The sequence below is a fragment of the Perca flavescens genome, chromosome 14, assembly GCF_004354835.1.
Source record: "Perca flavescens isolate YP-PL-M2 chromosome 14, PFLA_1.0, whole genome shotgun sequence".
Classification (NCBI taxonomy): domain Eukaryota; kingdom Metazoa; phylum Chordata; class Actinopteri; order Perciformes; family Percidae; genus Perca; species Perca flavescens.
The window spans coordinates 34974346-34994538 of NC_041344.1; the positions used below are offsets into that span (position 1 = coordinate 34974346).

General features: G+C 43.4%; 1 protein-coding gene across 1 annotated transcript; it reads right to left on the reverse strand.

The window, feature by feature from the left end:
* Positions 1–14933: 14933 nt before the first annotated feature.
* On the reverse strand, positions 14934–17110 carry LOC114568210 (tumor necrosis factor-like). Its single transcript, XM_028597657.1, has 4 exons — positions 16900–17110; positions 16737–16761; positions 16420–16476; positions 14934–15836 (listed from the first exon to the last, which is right to left on the reverse strand). The coding sequence occupies exons 1-4, from the start codon at positions 17065–17067 to the stop codon at positions 15364–15366; spliced, it is 723 nt and encodes a 240-aa protein (XP_028453458.1). The 5' UTR covers positions 17068–17110; the 3' UTR covers positions 14934–15363.
* Between the last annotated feature and the right edge of the window lie 3083 nt (positions 17111–20193).

Here is a 20193-nt window from a genome sequence, read left to right on the forward strand (position 1 = left end):
TGAGCTCCGTCAGGGCTGGCAGCCCACAGCACTCCATACCCGCGCAAAGTCACCGTTTTGTGTGTTAGTGGACTACCAAATGCCGCTGCCTGGACAGAGCTCCAGGGCCTGCAGCTCCCCTCTTCCTGCTAAATGCCCCGTGTTTGTGAGTGAGAGCGCGGCCAGCGAGCTTGTTATGCCAGCAATCTGTTACCACAGGTTCCAGTTAATCTTATAATGTGTGTAATTATAATGTGTTGAGTTATTTAAACAAACGATCGGTGAAATAAACGCCTCTTGTCTGCGAGTCTCATTGATAGAGCCTGCAGCTGGATGGAGCTAGCTCTATCAATGAGAGCAAGCTAACTTCCTCTTAGAATTCCTCTGAAATTCACAAAAATTTATAAAATTGAAATTGGACACCATTGTAAGACCTTGGGGTTATATAGAGGTTACATAAGTGGCGTGACGAAATTTAAACTGTAAATATACTTGAATTACGCCGAAAATGAAGCTAACTATCCGTGATTTGTAGCTACACATAGCTAGGATTGAAGGGACAGTCGCAGCCTACAAAACCCTTAATGTTCACAAATATTCATTAACTTGAAATCGGACAGAGTTGTTAGCTTTATAAGACCTTTAGGTAGATGTTGTATAAGTGGCGTGACGAAATTCAAACTGTAAATATACTCGAATTATGCCGAAAATGAAGCTAACTAGCCGCAATCTGTACACATAGGATTGAAGGGACAGTCGCAGCTAATGAAGCACCTAGCTAGTGTTCACAAAAATTCATTAAATTGAAATCTGACACCATTGTTAGTTTTGTAAGACCTTGGGATAGCTGTGATATAAGTGCCGTGACGAAATTCAAACTGTAAATATAGCTACTATAGTTATGCCGAAAGTGTAGCTAGCTAGCAGCGATCTTTTCCCATTGTATTGACTGGGAAATATAGCTAGCTAGCTGCTCCTCCTAACAAAACGCCTGACGTTCATAAAAATGCCTTACATTGAAAACGGACAGAACGTTAGCTTTGTAAGATCTTGGGGTAGCTGTGATATAAGTGCCGTGACGAAATTCTAACTGTAAATATATTATAATTATGCCGTCAACTGGCCGCGGAGCCCCTGTAGTGCAATAATCCACAAAGGGTGACTTTGCCCTGGGTATGGAGCCCAGCATACTGCAACTTTCTCATCAGACTGTGTGGAGCTCCTAAAGTCCGACACGTCTTACCAAATTTGCAATTAGCCATCAATTTTCGTAAAACGGCCCATATTTGAGCTTTATATAGTTGATTTCTCGCATAAAAAAGTCTCAGAAGTGAATTTGGTAATGAAACATTGCAGTGTCATATGAGATTCTGTCGCTTCTCTAATGTGTGTGTATGGGGGATTTGCTCAACTACTCAGCGCGCAGCTCATCTAAATATTCATGAGCATACCATATTTGGAAGAAAAGCGCTTGTTACAAATAGGGCCAAAACACAGGGATGCATAAGGGCCAATAAAATATCAACCAGGCCATTTTCAGCCCAACCAATGTTACATACCCCATTAGGAGACCATAAGGAGCAGTGTGAAATAGCCTATATAATCATTCTATCACCCCTTTAAACATTTACAACTATATACAACAAGACCAACAACAACAATGGGGCCATCAGCCCCAGCTGTCGGTGCTGCTGTTGCTTCAAGACTGCAGACAGAAGAAGAAAGTTTAGGTTAGTCCAGTGGTAATCCAATCTGTCCTGTAAGATGATAATTGCATCTAACGTATCTAAAACAGTTGCAGTATATTTAATATTGTATCAAGAAGGTAAATTAAATATACTTATGTACTAGTAATGTACTTTATTATTGTCAGTTAAGACCATAATAAAGTACATCACTAGTACATTAAGTATATTTAATTTACCTTCTTGACTGTGTATGGATGTTTACCAATGGTGTTGTTAAATGACTTTTCATATGTTGGTTACAGTGTTACAGTAGTTTAAGGATAATTGCCAGCTGGTAACTCTGAAGTATGTTATTTGTCTTAATAGTCATAGAAAGAACAAACTTTCTTTTCTTTCATGTACCTGGATGTGTCATCTTCCACACATTTAATTATTCACCTGGGAAAAATAGTCGTGGTCCAGAGGTGCCTCATGCAGTTCAGACACGTCGTTGATCAGCGTGGCCCGCCAAGCAGCTCCACTCCGGCTCTCCCCACCATCACGCTCCAGAGGTAGCTGGTTGTCGTCCTCCTCCACAGCCTCTTGCATCTCATCCCCGACACCAACACAGATGTTGTGTAAAATTACACACACCGTCACCCCCTGTGCACAAGGCAGAGCAAAGAAGACAAGACTTTGTTGATTTTATGACTTTTATGACTTTATGAAAAAACATGAACACAGAAGATAGTGTGACTAGCAGTTGTTAAGCATTAACTGCTGTTTTGAATAGGATATTATGATTTGATTAAGAAATTCACTACAGAAATATTGCAGTGATTTATTACCTTAGGGACAAACAGTGGATGTACTTCAAGTGCTTCTAAAAAGATGCACCTGAAGCGGGTTTTCATCATTCAAAAGGCACGCTCAATGATTGTGCGATCTCTGGAATGATGGTAATTAAACCGTAGCTTTGCCATGCTTCTCACTGGTCTCTTATATGGTGTGATAAGGGCCAGGGGTTCCTCTAGACATGGGTAGCCACCATCACCTAGGAGGAAATACCCAGGTGGAGGGTAAGTCCCCCTAGTGTAGATGGGGCTGTTCTTCCTGGGTAACCCACAAAGATGTCCATAAAGCGACCGTGATGGTCACAGACTGCCTGGAGCACCACGGACAGGAAGAGCTTCCTGTTGTTGTAGTCGTGACCATCAGGGCCGCCAGGACATTTTATTTGGATGTGGCAGCCATCTACTGGCCCTGCTGCCTTGCTAAATGCTCGGTGATGAGCCAGCCGGGCAAAGCCATCCCCGACCACCTGGAGCTCCTCCTGTGTGCGGGGAAAGTGTACAAATTGGGGGAGGACAGCCACCACCTCATCCACCATCCCATGGACCACCCTGTGCACCGTGGTTAAAGGCATTCCAAAGTCCCTGGAGACAACTCGGTGGCCAGCCAGAACAGGTTTATGTATGATTTCAGTTTTTTTGTTTGTTAAACTATTAAACATATCATATAGCCTGAGGCTGATGCTCCCTCATCATCTCCAGCTCCATCTCAGCAAAAAATTACCAGCACATCAGCCCGAAGGCGGGCCTCTTCACTGACGTAATGACGCAATGACGTGCACTTGGTAGCCTGTTCCATTGTACGTGTTCTCCGAATGCTAAGGAGGAGCCTGGCCTAGCCTCTGAAGGATCCTTCCTTGGAAGGACTGGTCCTACCAAGGAAGGATCCTTGGCATTAAGAAAAATCTAGTGCAAGGCTCTCAAGTCTCACGCATTGGGTGTGAGACACACGCATTTCAACCTGTTCACACGCTCACACGCCACACCTTGTATTTCTCACGCAGAGAAATTACCAGGATAACGCCCACAAAGCTGCGCCGCTATTTTTAACAGTGGAACAGGTAGAGGAATCAAGCGAGTTACCCACAGAGTTCAGAACGCCCTGCCACCACCCGCGGCGCTGCCATTGGGCATTTTAGGTCCGGGCCCGCCCATTTTGACCCAGGAAAGCTTTGAGTGAAAGCTTCTCAGCAATCAGCGGCTTCTACCCCACGTGTGGACTCTTAAGCCTGCCCACACAGGCTGCATCGTCACCAGCAAGCGATCCAATGAAATGAATGACGTTTGCACGCAAGCTTTTCAAGCAAGCTTAATGAGACAGACCCAGCATCTTGTTTTCATTTAAATTCAGCAAGAAACGCTGCAAGGAGCAGGAGGAGGGAACTCCTGCCATTTAGTAACGCGGTTACAAGTGATGAGTGTGATGGACGTTTTCCTTTGAAACAGCAGCGTTTAGAAATATCAATGATCAAATGAAAACGAATAACGACTGTTTGAGAATTAAACCAAAGTTTGGTCTTTGAGTATTTATTTACATTTGCAAATGGAGAAAACACAGTTTCAAAGGCACAACTGAAAATGTCTTTCCCAACTAGAAACCTAAAAATCAAAACATCTTATAGTGAAGAAACTCTCGTTAAGCCACCCCTCTTCAAATATCTTTAGCATGCTGCCACTTTTCTAAAAAATACCATAGACAGTCAGATGATTTTACAACCTTCCATTCTGCTCCTGTGTCTCCTACATTAGACTAAACACCTGCTTATCTCAGGAGACAGAAAGAGATACGCTTCACACAGTGTTATAGCCTTCTTCACTTTATCTGCGAGAAATAAACAAATGAGGAGCTGCAATTTCTTTAGCGAAAATAACTTATGCTATTGCTCACAGTCTACAAGGCCAGCTCTCTCACTGGTGCCTTTAAGTCTACAGGAAGGAACAGGATTATGTGGAGGTTTAAAACAATCTTTAAACAAATGGTCAATATCATTAAAAAAATGGTTAAAATAAAATTTGCCACCACACGAGTTACCATCCTGCTCGGCCACCCTCTCCCCATCAAGTCCTCCCGTAGCCCCCCCCTCACACCAGCAAGGCAAGTAGTGTCTTAACGTTATTAATGTCTGGCTGTCTGAATGCAGGGGGAACCTGAATACATTTCTTTGGCTTATTTTAATTGGCCCATCCAGTTTTCTGGAGGCCCACCTAAATCCTGGCGCCGCTATGCCTGCCACGCACCGGCTGAGTGAGTGCCGATTTTAAGTTGTGGCTTTCGTCGCTGTTTGTGATTTTGCCTGACATTGAGTGACCGGTGTACTCGATAGACAGTATATAAGGTGTACTCCGGTGTACTCCATAGACAGTATATAAGGTGTACTCCGGTGTACTCGCCCTGTTGTTTATCTGGTTGCCATGACTTTGCGAGTGATGACTTCCTGTCACTGTTTCAGTTGAGGGGAGAGAGAGGATGACAGTTCGCTTGAGTTCAGTAGAGCAGGGATCTTCAACGGGGGGTCCGGGACCCCTAGGGGGTCCTCAGAATCAAAGCAGGGGGGCCTCCAAATTATTGTTAATTTTCAAAAGTTTTTTTCAAAATTAAAAAGTATTAGCAAAAATATATCCCCACTGATGATAGGCTATCTGGCCTATAGGAGACGTAGTCACTAAGGCCATCCACATATACAGTTAATCCTAAGGATTAACTTTGCCACATGTATGTTTAACATGAAAATAAGATTTATAAAAGCATACCACCAATTATTAGGCTTTTTGAATAGCTTGGCAAAAAAGGCTATAGCGCCCTACAGGTTATGGTAGGCCCAGTTTAATAATATGCAACTTACTTTTATACAATATATGTAGTAGGGGGTCCCTGTGCCATCTCTCTTTCAGTTAAGGGGTCCTTTGCTTTCAAAACGTTGAAGACCCCTGCAGTAGAGCACTCGGCTCTGTAGAGTCGTGTTATTATGACTTTATATACTACATGTACATAGCGGAAACCCTGTTGTGTGTCTGCCCTATTTCTGATACTGTGGTGGCAGAAATCAACATAGAGGAAACACTGGGTAGCTTTTGCGCCTATTATTATTATTATAGCTACATGTTGAATTGGCTGCAGGGCTACTGTGACAGTTTTATATTTTTATAAAGATACCCATTTTATAATAGGCCTACCCATAATACTTTTATAACAATGCCCATAATAATTTGGAATATTTTTAGTTTTCTCTTTCCTTTTATTTTTACTGCACAACCTCCTGGTCCCCATTATGAAAACCTTTGGCCTAGGCTAGTTCATTATATTTTATCCAGCACAAAGAAATGCTGAATTAAATAAACATTCTTTTTATTTGTACGAATTGATGTGTCATTTATCAGATCAGACACCCATCCCTACCCAAACCCCTGCCGCCAAAATCTGTTCCTCTGTTCAAAACTTGAGAGCCCTGCTAGTGTTTCAGTTCTTAGCTGCCACTCTGCTGCTCCATCTGCTGCTACTTAGCACGCAAAATTAAGTTAGGACAGGGCTAGCCTTTGTTTCTTGAGGTAGAAATTTGAAATTAAACTATTGTGGTTATAAAGGACCTCTCCGTGAACCATCACCTTATTGTGGTGGAGAGGTTTGTGTGTCTCTGTGAACCTGAGGGCTGTGTTGTCTGGAGCTTTGTGCTCCTGGTAGGGTCTCCCAAGGCAAAGTGGTCTCAGGTGAGGGGCCAGACAAAGAATGGTTCAAAAACCCGAATGCAAAAGCTAAGCAGAGATGGAGTGACCCTGCCCGGAGGAAGCCCGGGCCCCCGTCTGGAGCCAGGCCCAGACGGCGGGCTCGTCGGCGAGCGCCTGGTGGCCGGGTTTGCCACGGAGCCCGGCCGGGCACAGCCCGAACAAGCTACGTGGCAACTCCCTCTCCATCCCATGGGCCCACCACCTGTGGGAGGAACCGTTGGGGTCGGGTGCGATGCCACATGGGTGGCAGTGAAGGTCAGGGGCCTCGACGGACCAGACCCGGGCGGCAGACGCTGGCTCTGGGGATGTGGAACGTCACCTCTCTGTGGGGGAAGGAGCCGGAACTGGTGCGGGAGGTGGGCGCCACCGGTTAGATCTGGTGGGGCTTACCTCACGCACAGTCTTGGTTCTGGAACCATACTCCTGGATAGGGGTGGACTCTTTTCTTCTCCGGAGTTGCCCAGGGTGTGAGGCGCCGGGCGGGTGTGGGGATACTCACAAGCCCCGGCTGAGCGCCGCTGTGTTGGAGTTTACCCGGTGGGAGAGGGTCGCCTCCCCACGCCTGCGGGTTGTGGGGGGGAAAACTCTGACTGTTGTTTGTGCATATGCACCAAACAGGAGTTCAGAGTATTCGGCCTTCTTGAGACCTTGACTGGAGTCCTGCATGGGGCTCCAGTGGGGGACTCCATTGTTCTGCTGGGGGACTTCAACGCACACGTGGGCAATGATGGAGACACCTGAGAGGCGTGATTGGGAGGAACGGCCTCCCTGATCTAAACCAGAGTGGGTGTTTGTTGTTGGACTTCTGTGCTAGTCATGGATTGTCTATAACGAACACCATGTTCGAACATAGGGATGCTCATAAGTGTACCTGGTACCAGAGCACCCTAGGTCAAGGTCAATGATCGATTTCATAATCGTTTCATCTGATCTGAGGCCGTATGTTTTGGACACTCGGGTGAAGAGAGGGGCAGAGCTGTCAACCGATCACCATCTGGTGATGAGTTGGGTCAGAGGGTGGGGAAGACTCTGGACAGACCTGGTAAGCCCAAACGTGTAGTGCGGGTAAATTGGGAACGTCTGGAGGAGGCCCCTGTCCAACAGACTTTCAACTCACACCTCCGGGCGGAGCTTTTCGTGCATCCCTGTGGAGGCTGGGGGCATTGAACCCGAGTGGACAATGTTCAAAGTTTCCATTGCTGAAGCTGCGGCGAGGAGCTGTGGTCTTAGGGTCTTAGGTGCCTCAAGGGGCGGTAACCCACGAACACCGTGGTGGACACGGTGGTCAGGGAAGCCGTCCGACTGAAGAAGGAGTCTTTCCGGGATATGTTATCCCGGAGGACTCGGAGGCAGTTGCAGGGGTACCGAAGGGCCCGAAGGGCTGCAGCCTCTGCCGTGAAAGAGGCAAAGCAGCGGGTGTGGGAGAAGTTTGGAGAAGACATGGAGAAGGACTTTCGGTCGGCACCAAAGTGCTTCTGGAAAACTGTTCGCCACCTCAGGAGGGGGAAGGGGAACCATCCAAGCTGTGTACAGTAAGGATGGGACACTGTTGACCTCAACTGAGGAGGTAATAGGGCGGTGGAAGGAGCACTTTGAGGAACTCCTGAATCCGACTAATACGCCCTCTATGTTAGAGGCAGAGCTGGAGGATAATGGGGGATTGTCGCCGATTTCCCAGGCGGAAGTCACTGATGTAGTCAAACAACTACACAGTGGCAAAGCCCCGGGATTGATGAGATCCGTCCAGAAATGCTCAAGGCTCTGGGTGTGGAGGGGCTGTCCTGGTTGACACGCCTTTTCAACATTGCGTGGAAGTCTGGGACGGTGCCAAAGGAGTGGCAGACTGGGTTGGTGGTTCCCCTTTTTAAAAAGGGGGACCAGAGGGTGTGTGCCAATTATAGGGGTATCACACTTCTCAGCCTCCCTGGTAAAGTCTACTCCAAGGTGCTGGAAAGGAGGGTTCGGCCGATAGTCGAACCTCGGGTTGAGGAGGAACAATGCGGATTCCGTCCTGGTCGTGGAACAACGGACCAGCTCTTCACTCGCAAGGATCCTGGAGGGAGCCTGGGAGTATGCCCAACCGGTCTACATGTGTTTTGTGGATTTGGAGAAGGCGTATGACCGGGTCCCCCGGGAGATACTGTGGGAGGTGCTGCAGGAGTATGGGGTGAGGGGGTCTCTTCTCAGGGCCATCCAATCTCTGTACAACCAAAGCGAGAGCTGTGTCCGGGTTCTCGGTAGTAAGTCGGACTCGTTTCAGGTGAGGGTTGGCCTCCGCCAGGGCTGCGCTTTGTCACCAATCCTGTTTGTAGTATTTATGGACAGGATATCGAGGCGTAATCAGGGTGGGGAGGGGTTGCAGTTTGGTGGGCTGGGGATCTCATCGCTGCTCTTTGCAGATGATGTGGTCCTGATGGCATCATCGGCCTGCGACCTTCAGCACTCACTGGATCGGTTCGCAACCGAGTGTGAAGCGGTTGGGATGAGGATCAGCACCTCTAAATCTGAGGCCATGGTTCTCAGCAGGAAACCGATGGAATGCCTTCTCCAGGTAGGGAATGAGTCCTTACCCCAAGTGAAGGAGTTCAAGTACCTTGGGGTTGTGTTCGCAAGTGAGGGGACAATGGAGCGGGAGATTGGTCGGAGAATCGGCGCAGTGGGTGCGGTATTGCATTCAATCTATCGCACCGTTGTGACGAAAAGAGAGCTTAGCCAGAAGGCAAAGCTCTCGATCTACCGGTCAGTTTTCGTTCCTACCCTCACCTATGGTCATGAAGGCTGGGTCATGACCGAAAGAACGAGATCCAGGGTACAAGCGGCCAAAATGGGTTTCCTCAGGAGGGTGGCTGGCGTCTCCCTTAGAGATAGGGTGAGAAGCTCAGTCATCCGTGAGGAGCTCGGAGTAGAGCCGCTGCTCCTTTGCGTCGAAAGGAGCCAGTTGAGGTGGTTCGGGGATCTGGTGAGGATGCCCCCTGGGCACGTCCAGCTGGGAGGAGGCCTCGGGGAAGACCCAGGACTAGGTGGAGGGATTATATCTCCAACCTGGCCTGGGAACGCCTCGGGATCCCCCAGTCGGAGCTGGTTAATGTTGCTCGGGAAAGGGAAGTTTGGGGTCCCCTGCTGGAACTGCTCCCCCCGCGACCCGACACCGGATAAGCGGACGAAGATGGATGGATGGATGGATGGTTATAAAGGAAGCTTACTCTCTACTACAGCTTCTATATAATATGTTTGACTTTCATTAACTGGTTTTCAGACTCTGTGGCGCAAAGGTAGTGTGTCTGACTCCAGATCAGAAGGTTGTGTGTTTGAATCGCGTCAGGGTCAATGTTTCTGTTTCTCTAGCTCCATTGGACAATGGTCAGACAGGATAGGGTGGTATCTTGATCACATGCTGGAGATTTTATCACATCAGGAACTGGAAAACAGGCTCTGAATTACTGGACAATGAAATGACTGGACTAGCAATTATACTGACAATCCTTACTAGCCCTTTAACATATTTTTTTTCATCTCAAGAACTCAAAAGTGGCCGTTAAACTGGAAACTAGAATTATAAAGGTTTTCAATTTGTGAAATTATGATGTACTTTCGTTAGTATTGTGAGATTGTCACAATACTAACTTGATGTCCTTGGTGAAGGTCTGTGCTCTCCTAGTGTCCTTCTAGTATTGTATAATTTAATCCATTTACCAGCACCAGTGTTTAGTTTGTTAATTGATGAGTAGTGATGTGAAACAGACTCTGTAGCTCAACGGTAGAGCGTCCAGATCAGAAGGCTAACTACATCGAGCTACATGCTAACGCCAGGGAAACCTGTAATCTTGGCTGCTGATAATGTTAATTTCCCCCCAATTTCAGATCACATTCCTGCTGGAACATGTCTGGTTGTTTAGTTTTTGGTTTAAAAGCTTCAGATGCCAATGATGCGTAGACCTGGAAACACTGACCAATGAGAGCAGACTGAGCTTTTTAGGAAGGGGTTTAAAGAGACAGCTCTACAACAGAGAGTACAGGTCCTGCAACCATGGGCCGTATATGAAAAATAAAATAATTACAATCTCCCCTTCTTATACAAACAGAAATGCACATAAACAGATTATACAATAGAGATAAGATGAGTTGTCTTGTTGTCATTCATTGTATTTTTTGCATTTAGCATCTTCCTGAAGTCTTTAATAAACAAAGGATTTTAATATGAAGTACGTTGAAAAAGTGAAGTGATTATAGAAGAGAAACTGAAAGAATTGATTTTGAGACAGAAAACTGGAAGCCCAGTATAATCCCACCTTGAAATAGATACTTTCCACTGCTGGTGTGTGGTGCTGCTCTGTAGGCTGCAGGAGGAGGAAGCAGGGGGTTTACCAGATTACCTGGGAGTTCCCCTTCTCCCTTCCACTCAGTGAAGCTGTTGAGTAACTCCACTGGAAACTTTTTTACTTTAACTGGTGATGCTCTTTTGTGTTTTTCCTTGAAATAGTAGTAGAGCTGATGTGGAATAAGTAAGAGGTACAAATGAATACTGTGGGTATCAGGATGTCCTTTTCCTCAATCAGTCATGCTACGTATTCAAACAGCTTTTCACCCTAAGGATGCTCCTGTGTGGTTTACATAATTTTTCAGCTCATATAAAAGGCAGAAATTTGGGCTACCAATTTCCTACCAATTAACAAGTGGGAGAAGCAGTCCACTGCCGCTAACCCTTCAGTGATATTTTCCACTCCGTTCAAGAAAGTCTTAGACCACACAACCACAGGAAATGAAGAACCTTAAAGCCTGTTAAAGCTTTGTAGTGAAGTTTCTTGCAGCAGGGGTAGAGTTTTACAAGTTTAGAAAAGTGAAACAAATAAGACAATCGAAGACTAAACCAAGTTAGGTTTTTATATTTTATTAAAAATATATTTGCAAATAAAGGAAGAACATACATTTCACAAAAGACAGCAGCCCAACGTGGAAAAGTTTCTTCAATGAGTGAACAGGAACACTGAGCTTATATGCACAACAGAGAAAAGGGGAGTGATAATCACACATGTTCTGGTCTAAACATGACTTTGCATTTCTCACAGGCAACTTAGACGATAAAGATACTGCTAAATATCAAGAGACATCATGGAGCCACTTCATCTAATCCCCTGTGCCCTACTTTCACCCTGAGGTCACATGCCCCGTACATCTCAGCTGCCAAAGGAGGAACGGATCTGGAGAGAAAGATAGTTTACTGTGACCTTGTACCTTTATCGGTTCAAACAAAGCCCATACGCATTCGTCTCCAGACTTGGTGGCTCCTACTTAGTTAAGCAGAATCAGAATCAACATGTGGGAATGAGATAAACTCCCTTTCAGTATTGTAAGAAAAACTAAAACACAAATAAAACATAAGATTAGAAGGAATCAGGCTTACATGCAATTTTTGTTATTACATCTTTACAATTGTTTGAATTCTTAATGTCTTTCAGTGGCTTTAAATACTAACCCCCTGTTGACGTAAAAGGTGACACTATAAAGTTTGTGGCTTTCTCCGTTGCATGGACGGTAGTTGTAGTCAGGTAGGATTCTGGCAACAAACTGTGTACGTCACAAAGTGTATTTGGCCATACTGATTTGGGGGAAAATGTTCAAAACATATCGAGCATAGGGATGGACAGCTGCAGAGCAAGAGTTTGTTTTGGAAATTGTGAGACATTTTTTTGACTACTGTAAATGTTGACTACAGTGCAACTTTTCTGAGCTACCAAGTTACGTTTCATTACGGGAATTTTATATATTTCAGCAGAGCATTCCATGCAGGAATTCCACCTTGGCTTCATCTTAAGCATTGACAATGATACACCACAGTTGCCCAAATTAAATATTAATACTAATTAATACTAAGTCTAAACTTTTCCTTGACGGCAGCAAGCCAAGGCTCCTTCCAGAGACTTTACCAATGTTATTGTTCTTCCCTTTGGTATCCTTTGGTATACAGCAACACAAGTCAAGCTAGGTTTACGGTAGCCGTACGGAGCTATGCAAAGACATCACAACAATCGTTTCCAGCCGAAGGCTCCGCAAGTTGTCGCGGCTCGTGGTCGCGCACTTCTGAATGCTACTCTTTAGTTCAACATGGTCAGCTGGGAAGACTGGTCGAGCAGGTTCGCCTCTCTACAAACATCTGTATGAGTCTTCATGCACAGGGAGTCAAACAGCCCTAAATATGTGGTTAGAGAGAGACACCACACTGGGAAAAGAAGAACCATTTTGTGTGTGTGTGAATGTGGAAAAACATTAGATCACTTGTCAAAGCTGAAAATAGGCATTTATAGAAATAGTGTTTTTAACAATGTCTGAGGCAGACAATTTAGGCCTAGATTTGGAGATCAACAACAGGTTAATATTTAGAGTAAATAAATGTAATGTAAACGTCAATGTTTTACTGTTGCCAGGCAGCCTGCTTTCCTTTACTTCGCTTTCTTCTTCTTTTCTACTACTTCTTGCTTATTCAGCTTTTTAGGGCCCGAGCGCCGACAGCGTCGCCTGGCAAAGCCCTATTGAACCTGATCTGTTTATTATTCTTCTCCCCAATTAATCGCTTTTTTGAGGAGCTTAAGATACTCAAAAACTCACCAACTTTTACACAGGCATCAGGCCTAGTGAGAAATTTGATATTTAAAGGGTTTCGTAGATAGGCGTGACAAAATGGCTCACTAGTGCCCCCTACAAAGTTAAAAAAATTGAGCCCCTGCACTACGTTTCATGTAGACTAACGGAATCTGGTACACACATGTATCATGTAAAGATGTACGAAAACGCTTATTGGAGTAATGCCCTAAACCCAACAGGAAGTCGGCCACTTTGAATTGATTGTACGAAATGAGTGCGTTTATGGCCATTTCCACATGTACTTTAATGAACTCCTCCTAGAGATAGAGATTGTGCCATCTTAAGACGTTAAAGATGAAAAGTTATTAAAAGCTTGAGCATCGAAACAGGAAGTGGGTGTAACTTGAGTGTACATTGTCCAATTGGCTCAAAACTTTTCAGGATTCATAAGAGTCCAACCCTGACGACATCTGCAGACCGATATTGACTCAAAGTCATAAAGCCCCTAGTGGCAACAGGAAGTAGGCCTAAAAGTCAAGGTGCTAGACTTTAACAAACTTCTCCTAGAGATTTCATCCGATTTACTTCAAATTCATTTTGTGCCATCTCAAGACCTTAATGATGAAAAGTTATTAAAAGCTTGAGATTTCAACCAACAGGGTGGACGTGGCATGGCGGCCATTTTGAGCATTAATCGATGAATAAAGAAGTTGTTGTAACTTGAGTGTATGTTGTCCAATTTATCCAAAATTTCTCACGTTCGACAAGGGTCCAGGCTTGAGGACATATATAAGGAAAAATTGAGTTTTGGTTAAGCCTGCTGGCACCAGGAAATCAGCCTTATATGACAAACATCATCAACTCAGCAGAGAGTTTCTTTGTCATTGGTCATGGTTTGGCCCGCCCCCTATGCTTAAGCCATGCTCCTTTCATAAATGGAGACCCGTTTATCATAGACTTTTGTGTGAGGTATCATTGAACTCAGCAGAGAGTTCCTTTTTCATTGGTGACAATTTAAGCACACTCCACCGCGTGCACTGTGTCCGACTGTGGATCAGTATCTGCCAGTAACGCGCGCAGAGGAGCGAGGGTTCATCCAACGCTGCTTGCAGCATTTTAGGCCTTTGTATAGGACAGCTGAAGACATTAAGGGGGAGAGAGAGGAGTACACCTCTATATATGGGCGTGCGCTCTACAAGGTCAGCTACCCAGGAGCCCGCTTATTCAGCTTTTGTTCGCACGCCCCCTGATGTCGAACAAAGCGTTGACCATAAACGTATCTGTGCATGCTTGTAGTGCTCACGCCACAATGTCGCGCGCCAGTATATCTAAAGCTTTAGACTGGTAATTATAAGTGTGTTGAATTATGTGTGTAATAATATTATGTGTGTTAATCACCTTACAAAATGTAGTGGTATCTAACCAGACAGCTTCAGTTTCTTAAGAAGAGAAAAGGTCCTAAAGAAGTAATGAATGTGCTATTTGGAAGGGAAAACAAAAGTTCAAAAAATAAGAAAAGTCCAAGGCACTCTTCTGGCGAACAGTTAAAAGTTTTTTAGACAGCTATTTAATGTTGAAATTACTAGTAGGCTCCATGTAAAAATAAGGCTGAGTAACAACCCACACTTAGCTACACAAAGGGTAAAAGAAAAGCCCTAAAGAAGGCTGTTTGTGAGCTCCCACTACCAATAGTACTTAGAGACCGTTCTCAAAACATCTGAAAATATTACTATCTGAGTGGCATGATACCACTAAGGTTAGTTTGAGTAAGCATGTTACAGCTTCTTCTGCAGTACACAATAAGAGGCCATACAACACTGTGGTTGTTTTGCGCTGTGGTTGACAAGTTCATTGTGCTGCAACTTCCTGCCAACCAGCATCAGTTGATGCTTTCATCTAACCATTGCCAGTTGCTGCATATAGCTAAATTTTGTTTGTTGTTTACATTTTTTAGTTCCACATTCTAGTTCTAATGCAATGAACACATCCCTCACAGACTTATTTTTCTCTTCAAATTAATTTTTTATTCCAACATTCTTACAGCACCACAGGCACCATTGCATTATTTGAAAATGTAGATCAATTTCTATTTCAATAAATAATCAAATAAATTATGTACAAAATCCAGCACAAATACAGTTGTGAATGAGAACACACAATCAATAAATAGATACAAAAAATTAAATAAATATATTGTTAAGTTGAATAAATACATACACTTTAGAATACACTTCTGTCAGCCTGTAGTGACACAATAAATACTCAGTAGTTATAGTAGGTCTACATTTGTACAAATGGCAGCTTGAGCATTGCAGTACAGCAAAAGATAGAAGTACATAGTACATAACATTATTGATCCATAGAGGTACCTATGGTAAAATTACAGTGAGCTCTTAAAGCTCTACAGATGACATAGATTGGTTTACTTGCAAACTTGAAATGTGTTGCTAAAACTTTGCATGGAAAATCTACTGTATACTCAATGTCCCATTGACTGTTTAGTGCAGTGTAAACCTTCTACATGTACATTCATATCTTCACTTGTTGCCCTCAGTCACCTGTTCTCACAAGGCAAACACACCAAAGAAAGTCTTCCCTTGCTCATCCTCCAGGCTCTGCAGCATCTTCTCTTCCATTACCGTCTTGAGTCTGTCCCCTTTCATCAGGTTGAACACAGCTCCCATATACACGGCCGAGAACCAGCTCCGCTCCTCGTCCGGGTCGCTGCTGGCTTTCATTTGGCAGGCAGTACGGACAGAGTGCAGGATGGTCTGGTAGGACTTGTTGGTGTCGTCCCCCCCATATGAGCTGGACCAGCGCTTCACAGTGTGGCTCAGGTGGACCATGGGCTTTGAGGTGGTGTCATCAGCATCGCTGATGCAGTCAACCCGGAAAGATGCTTGGCTGTAAACAAAGTAGAGGCCATTTTGAGGAATCACAATTTCGTTGTTGTTGAGTTCTAGCCCTCCTTGAAAGTGGGACTGGTCCACCCCATTATTCCATTCCACTGAGGTTTTCCTGTCAGGGTTGTAGTCTCCTGTTGAAGAGTATGCAGAGATGGTGATGGAGAAAATTAGAATTGACAATTAAGACTTAAAACATTTAGAAACAGGTTTAAAACATTTTCCAACAAGGACAGAAAGGATTCCAAAGGAATGTTATTAGCCATCATAATGCAATGGAAGTTCGTCTTTGATCTGGCTCAAAAATAAATAACAGTAATTTCTGAGTAATTGCACTACAGTAAATGAAACTATTTCTCATTTTGCTGTTGAGCCCTACCACATCCATGTCACCCACCTAAGGGACTAGAATTGCTTTAATGGGCCCTTAAAAAATGTCTTAATCCCAAGAAGTTGTTCCAGAACCCCATGAACATGCTCAAGAAGCCATGGAATGTCCTTAAAAACCCAAAGAACCTCCTCAGGAAGCCCTTAAACATCTTTAGGAAGTCCTTGGATGTTCTTGAGGAAGCCAAAGCTCCCCTCAATCAAAAAGCCCTAGAACTTACACAGAGTGCCAGTCCAAATTAATAAAAAATATATCTGCTATTCATTTTCTCACATTGTGCTTATTAGCCCCAAGTATTCTTAGATACTGAATTAATTGCGTTTTTTTACCTTCTAAATGAATGGCCGCTCTGACATTTGAAATTTGCCTCAATGTGTGGCGAAGATCTGAAAAAAGAGAAGACAGAGGTTCATAAAGTGGGGAATAACACAACAGCTTTACGTTTGACTTTTAGAATAATTAATTAATAATTATTATAATTAAACAAGGGTAAAACTATTGTTTTGATTTGGCAACAGATAAAGAAAACTGCCTGGACAGTGTGACAAGTTCAGCTTATTATCAGTTCTAAGATGTGACAAAGCCATCAGTATCAATTAAAAGTACAAATATTGATCTTTTGAGAAAATTTAGAGAAAGTTCTCACCAGTTCCTTCATCTTCTCCTGAGCCCTGTTTTAAGAAGAGAAGCATAGAAGACCAATTAGAATGGCTGGGTTCAGGTGAGTTGGGCCACTCACTGTTAGAGACATCTGGCCCATTAATAATGCAGAGACTAATCTTCTACTAATCTTAGACTTGTGTTCCTACCTCGGCATGCCTGTTGAGGACGAGGACAGCAGCAGCAGCAGTGGCGAGGCAGAGTGTGAAAACCAGCAGGGCTGTGGTTAGCTTTGAGCTGGGTTTGACTCGCAGTGTCTGTGTCCTGGCTTCTGTGTTGACAGCTGCGTCCAGTACTACCTTGCATTCCCCTTCCATTGTTTTGAATGAGTTCCTTCCTTTACTTCAAGTGCGGCTGAGTTCTTCTGCTATCTCTCTGGTGTGTTGACTGACACTCAGCGAGTGGCCCTTTTAAAAAGAGTAACGTCCTGGGAAACTCCAGTGATGTCATTCATTGTGAGTGGAGATTTGACGAGGAAGAGAGACCCAAAGTCGGGGAGGATCTTACACACCACGCACTCCTACACACATGGCACCTATATGACTGTGTTATCCCATTAGCACATACAGACAAACACCCGTAGAAACCCCTTCTGCATCTCAGTGCACACACACTCCCACAAGTCTATCGATACTCACACACAGATAAGGATACACAGACAATACACTCCAAGTCTGCCATACCGAAATGCACCTACAAAAACTCAGTCTCCCATTTAAAACCAAAAATGCACATTTTAGCCAATCATACCACATTAAATATTGAGTTTATACGTATGTTGTGGTGTACCGGTCATCGCTATGTGGGTCACATATATGGAAACCATGTTAAAGTGTGGGTTTACAAGCCACATACACATCATTCAGTTATTCACCAAGGCACTATGCAATAGATTAAAGGAATGAACTGCAACTGACGTGTCATTGTTAATATCTACAGTAGGCCTATATTGTGTCACTTCCCTTTTGTTAAAAATAGACAGATGGTAATGCAGGGACAGTAGTTCCTCTTAAAGAGTTGTAAAAATCCTGTGTGTGCCAAAATAGAAATATAGTTCAATGATAAAACAAGTGATGATGCAGTCTTGAGCAAGGACGCTGTAACCGTCAGCTGCAATGTGACCCTACAGGACAAATGTTCACTGTCCACTAAAAGTTCTGTTGTTGCTGCTGACAAACTCAGATTATTATTCTAAGTGTGTGACAACATTATGGAAAGGATCCCTACAGAGATAGAGCTTTTAGTTAAAGAGTAAGCTACGAAATCTCCATCACCAAACGCCACCAGACTCCATGTAAATAATCAGGACTTTTAGCGTGTATAGAGCCAGTATATATCAACATGTAAATGGGTGAATTAAGGGTTTATTTCAAACAAACCAGAGTAAGTAAGAGTAAGAGTGATTGTTGGAATAGTGGAAAGATGAACCAAGATGGCTTTTGAGTATTGTTTAATTACTGATTAAATAATACTCAATGATGAAAAATCATATATATATTCAGTGTATTGACTGCGATCAATCTCTTTGTGGGAGTCTTTGTGAAAAATAAAAATACAGCATAACGAGAAAAAGGGAAAGTGATAAAACAGTTTTATCAGTTCATGATGAATATATTTATTAAATAATATCTAAATAATTTTCATAGTGATTGAGATTAACATGGTGTCCATGACAATGTCACAGACAAACCATAATTGGCAGTAACAACTCAGATGAGTAAGAATGAGCATGGATGTTAAGTATGCAGGGGAGAATTAGTCAGAGATTGACTCAGATCAATCAGCATCAATACTAGCTTGGATTGTTGCCATATATCTCATGTTGATGGTAAAGAAGATAAAAAGTTAAGGTAAGATTGAGATAACTGCAGGTTGAAAAATGTGGATGTGTAAAATAGCTGGGACTTTATCATGACAGGCAACCCGCAGCCTGGAAAACGTCCTCCTACGTTTGGTGCTATAACAGTCAACTGCAATATGCCACGTTTTACATTAGACATTGCTCTTTCATATAAGAGTAATATATAATAACTAGCTATATGCATTGAGAAAGCAAAACTAACATACACAAATACATCCTTCCTACACTATCACTTTAGTGTGAAGTTGGATTGACTTCCTGGCACTGCACATACAGCCCAAACATGTGGAATCAAGTCTATATCTGGTTTCACATAGATAACAAATGATAATTGCTTTGGCAGAAATTCTAGATTTGAAATACGACCAAAGCCCAATCGTTATATCATACAAGCCTGAAAAAACAAACCTTGGTAGAGATTATGTATAATATATAGGAAAAGGGTTAATTTAATCACACACATTTTACAGTTTCAATTTCATTTTTTATGTGTTAAGGTTGCCTGAAAAGAAGCAGTTGTCAAATTAAGGAGGTCTTGTGGTTGTATCACAAATCTCATAACTACTATGTGACTCCATCATGGAGGATCAGACTTCTCATTCTTTATGGTAACTACACTCCTTTACCAGCCACATTCCATTTCTACAGAAGGTGAGTCTTATACTTAAAATATTATTTAGGTGGAGTATCACCTTAAGGTGTTGAATTCGATCACTGATGGTATATCACATAAGATCACAAAATCACAAAGCCAGCATTGTTTATGGTTGCAATGGAGCTGCGCTAAGCTAAACGCTAAAGTTGTTGATTTTCAACCCTTCTGAACGAGTCATACTAGCGACATTCATCTGCACGTATGGCAGAACAAACTTTCCCCTAAGTTACCAGCTAACACTAGCAGTAGCTAGCTAGCTTGGTTGGCAGAACACTGAACATAAAGACATTTCAAGTTGACCAAAATGTTCCAGTTAAAGTTGTTAAAGTGAAAACCCACAGTGAGAGGGTCAAAGTTTGAGATGAAAACACGGAGCCTAGGAGAATCTCTGGAGAAATGCAGTTCAATGCCTATTTCTATGATAGGACGTATAAATATTATTAAGATGTCCATCCTGCCCAAATTTTTATATCTTTTTCAGTCCATCCCACTCCCTCTGCCCACCTCTTTCTTCTCCACTCTTAACAAAAACTTCACCCGCTTTATATGGAATAGTAAGCGTCGTAGACTGCGACTCTCCCTGTTAAACCTACCATATGAACATGGGGGACTAAGACTGCCTTATATGAAACTTTACTATTGGGCAGCCCAACTCCGTGCAGCTATGTATTACTTTCTCACTACGGAGGGCCCAGCATGGCTAAAGATAGAAAATAACACATTAGAACTGCCACTGCACTTGTACCTTTACTTGGCACCAACCAAAATACTCAAACAGCATGCACATAATCCATTCCTCAAAAATACTATATCGATCTGGCACGAGGCCCACAAAAAAAACCTATTTTGGGAAATGAAAACTTCAGAGCACGGAGATGTGATATGGGATTCAAACACTGGATAGAAAAAGGACTAAGCAAAATAAAA

What these genes read in the sequence shown, in the direction of transcription:
- LOC114568210 (XM_028597657.1), bottom strand. Translation starts at nt 17,067, where the DNA reads ATGGAAGGGGAATGCAAGGTAGTACTGGACGCAGCTGTCAACACAGAA. An exon ending in TCCTCAACAGGCATGCCGAG is followed by an intron (nt 16,762 to 16,899) that starts GTAGGAACACAA and finishes TTCTTAAAACAG; the next exon opens with GGCTCAGGAGAAGATGAAGG. An exon ending in AGCGGCCATTCATTTAGAAG is followed by an intron (nt 15,837 to 16,419) that starts GTAAAAAAACGC and finishes ACTCTTCAACAG; the next exon opens with GAGACTACAACCCTGACAGG.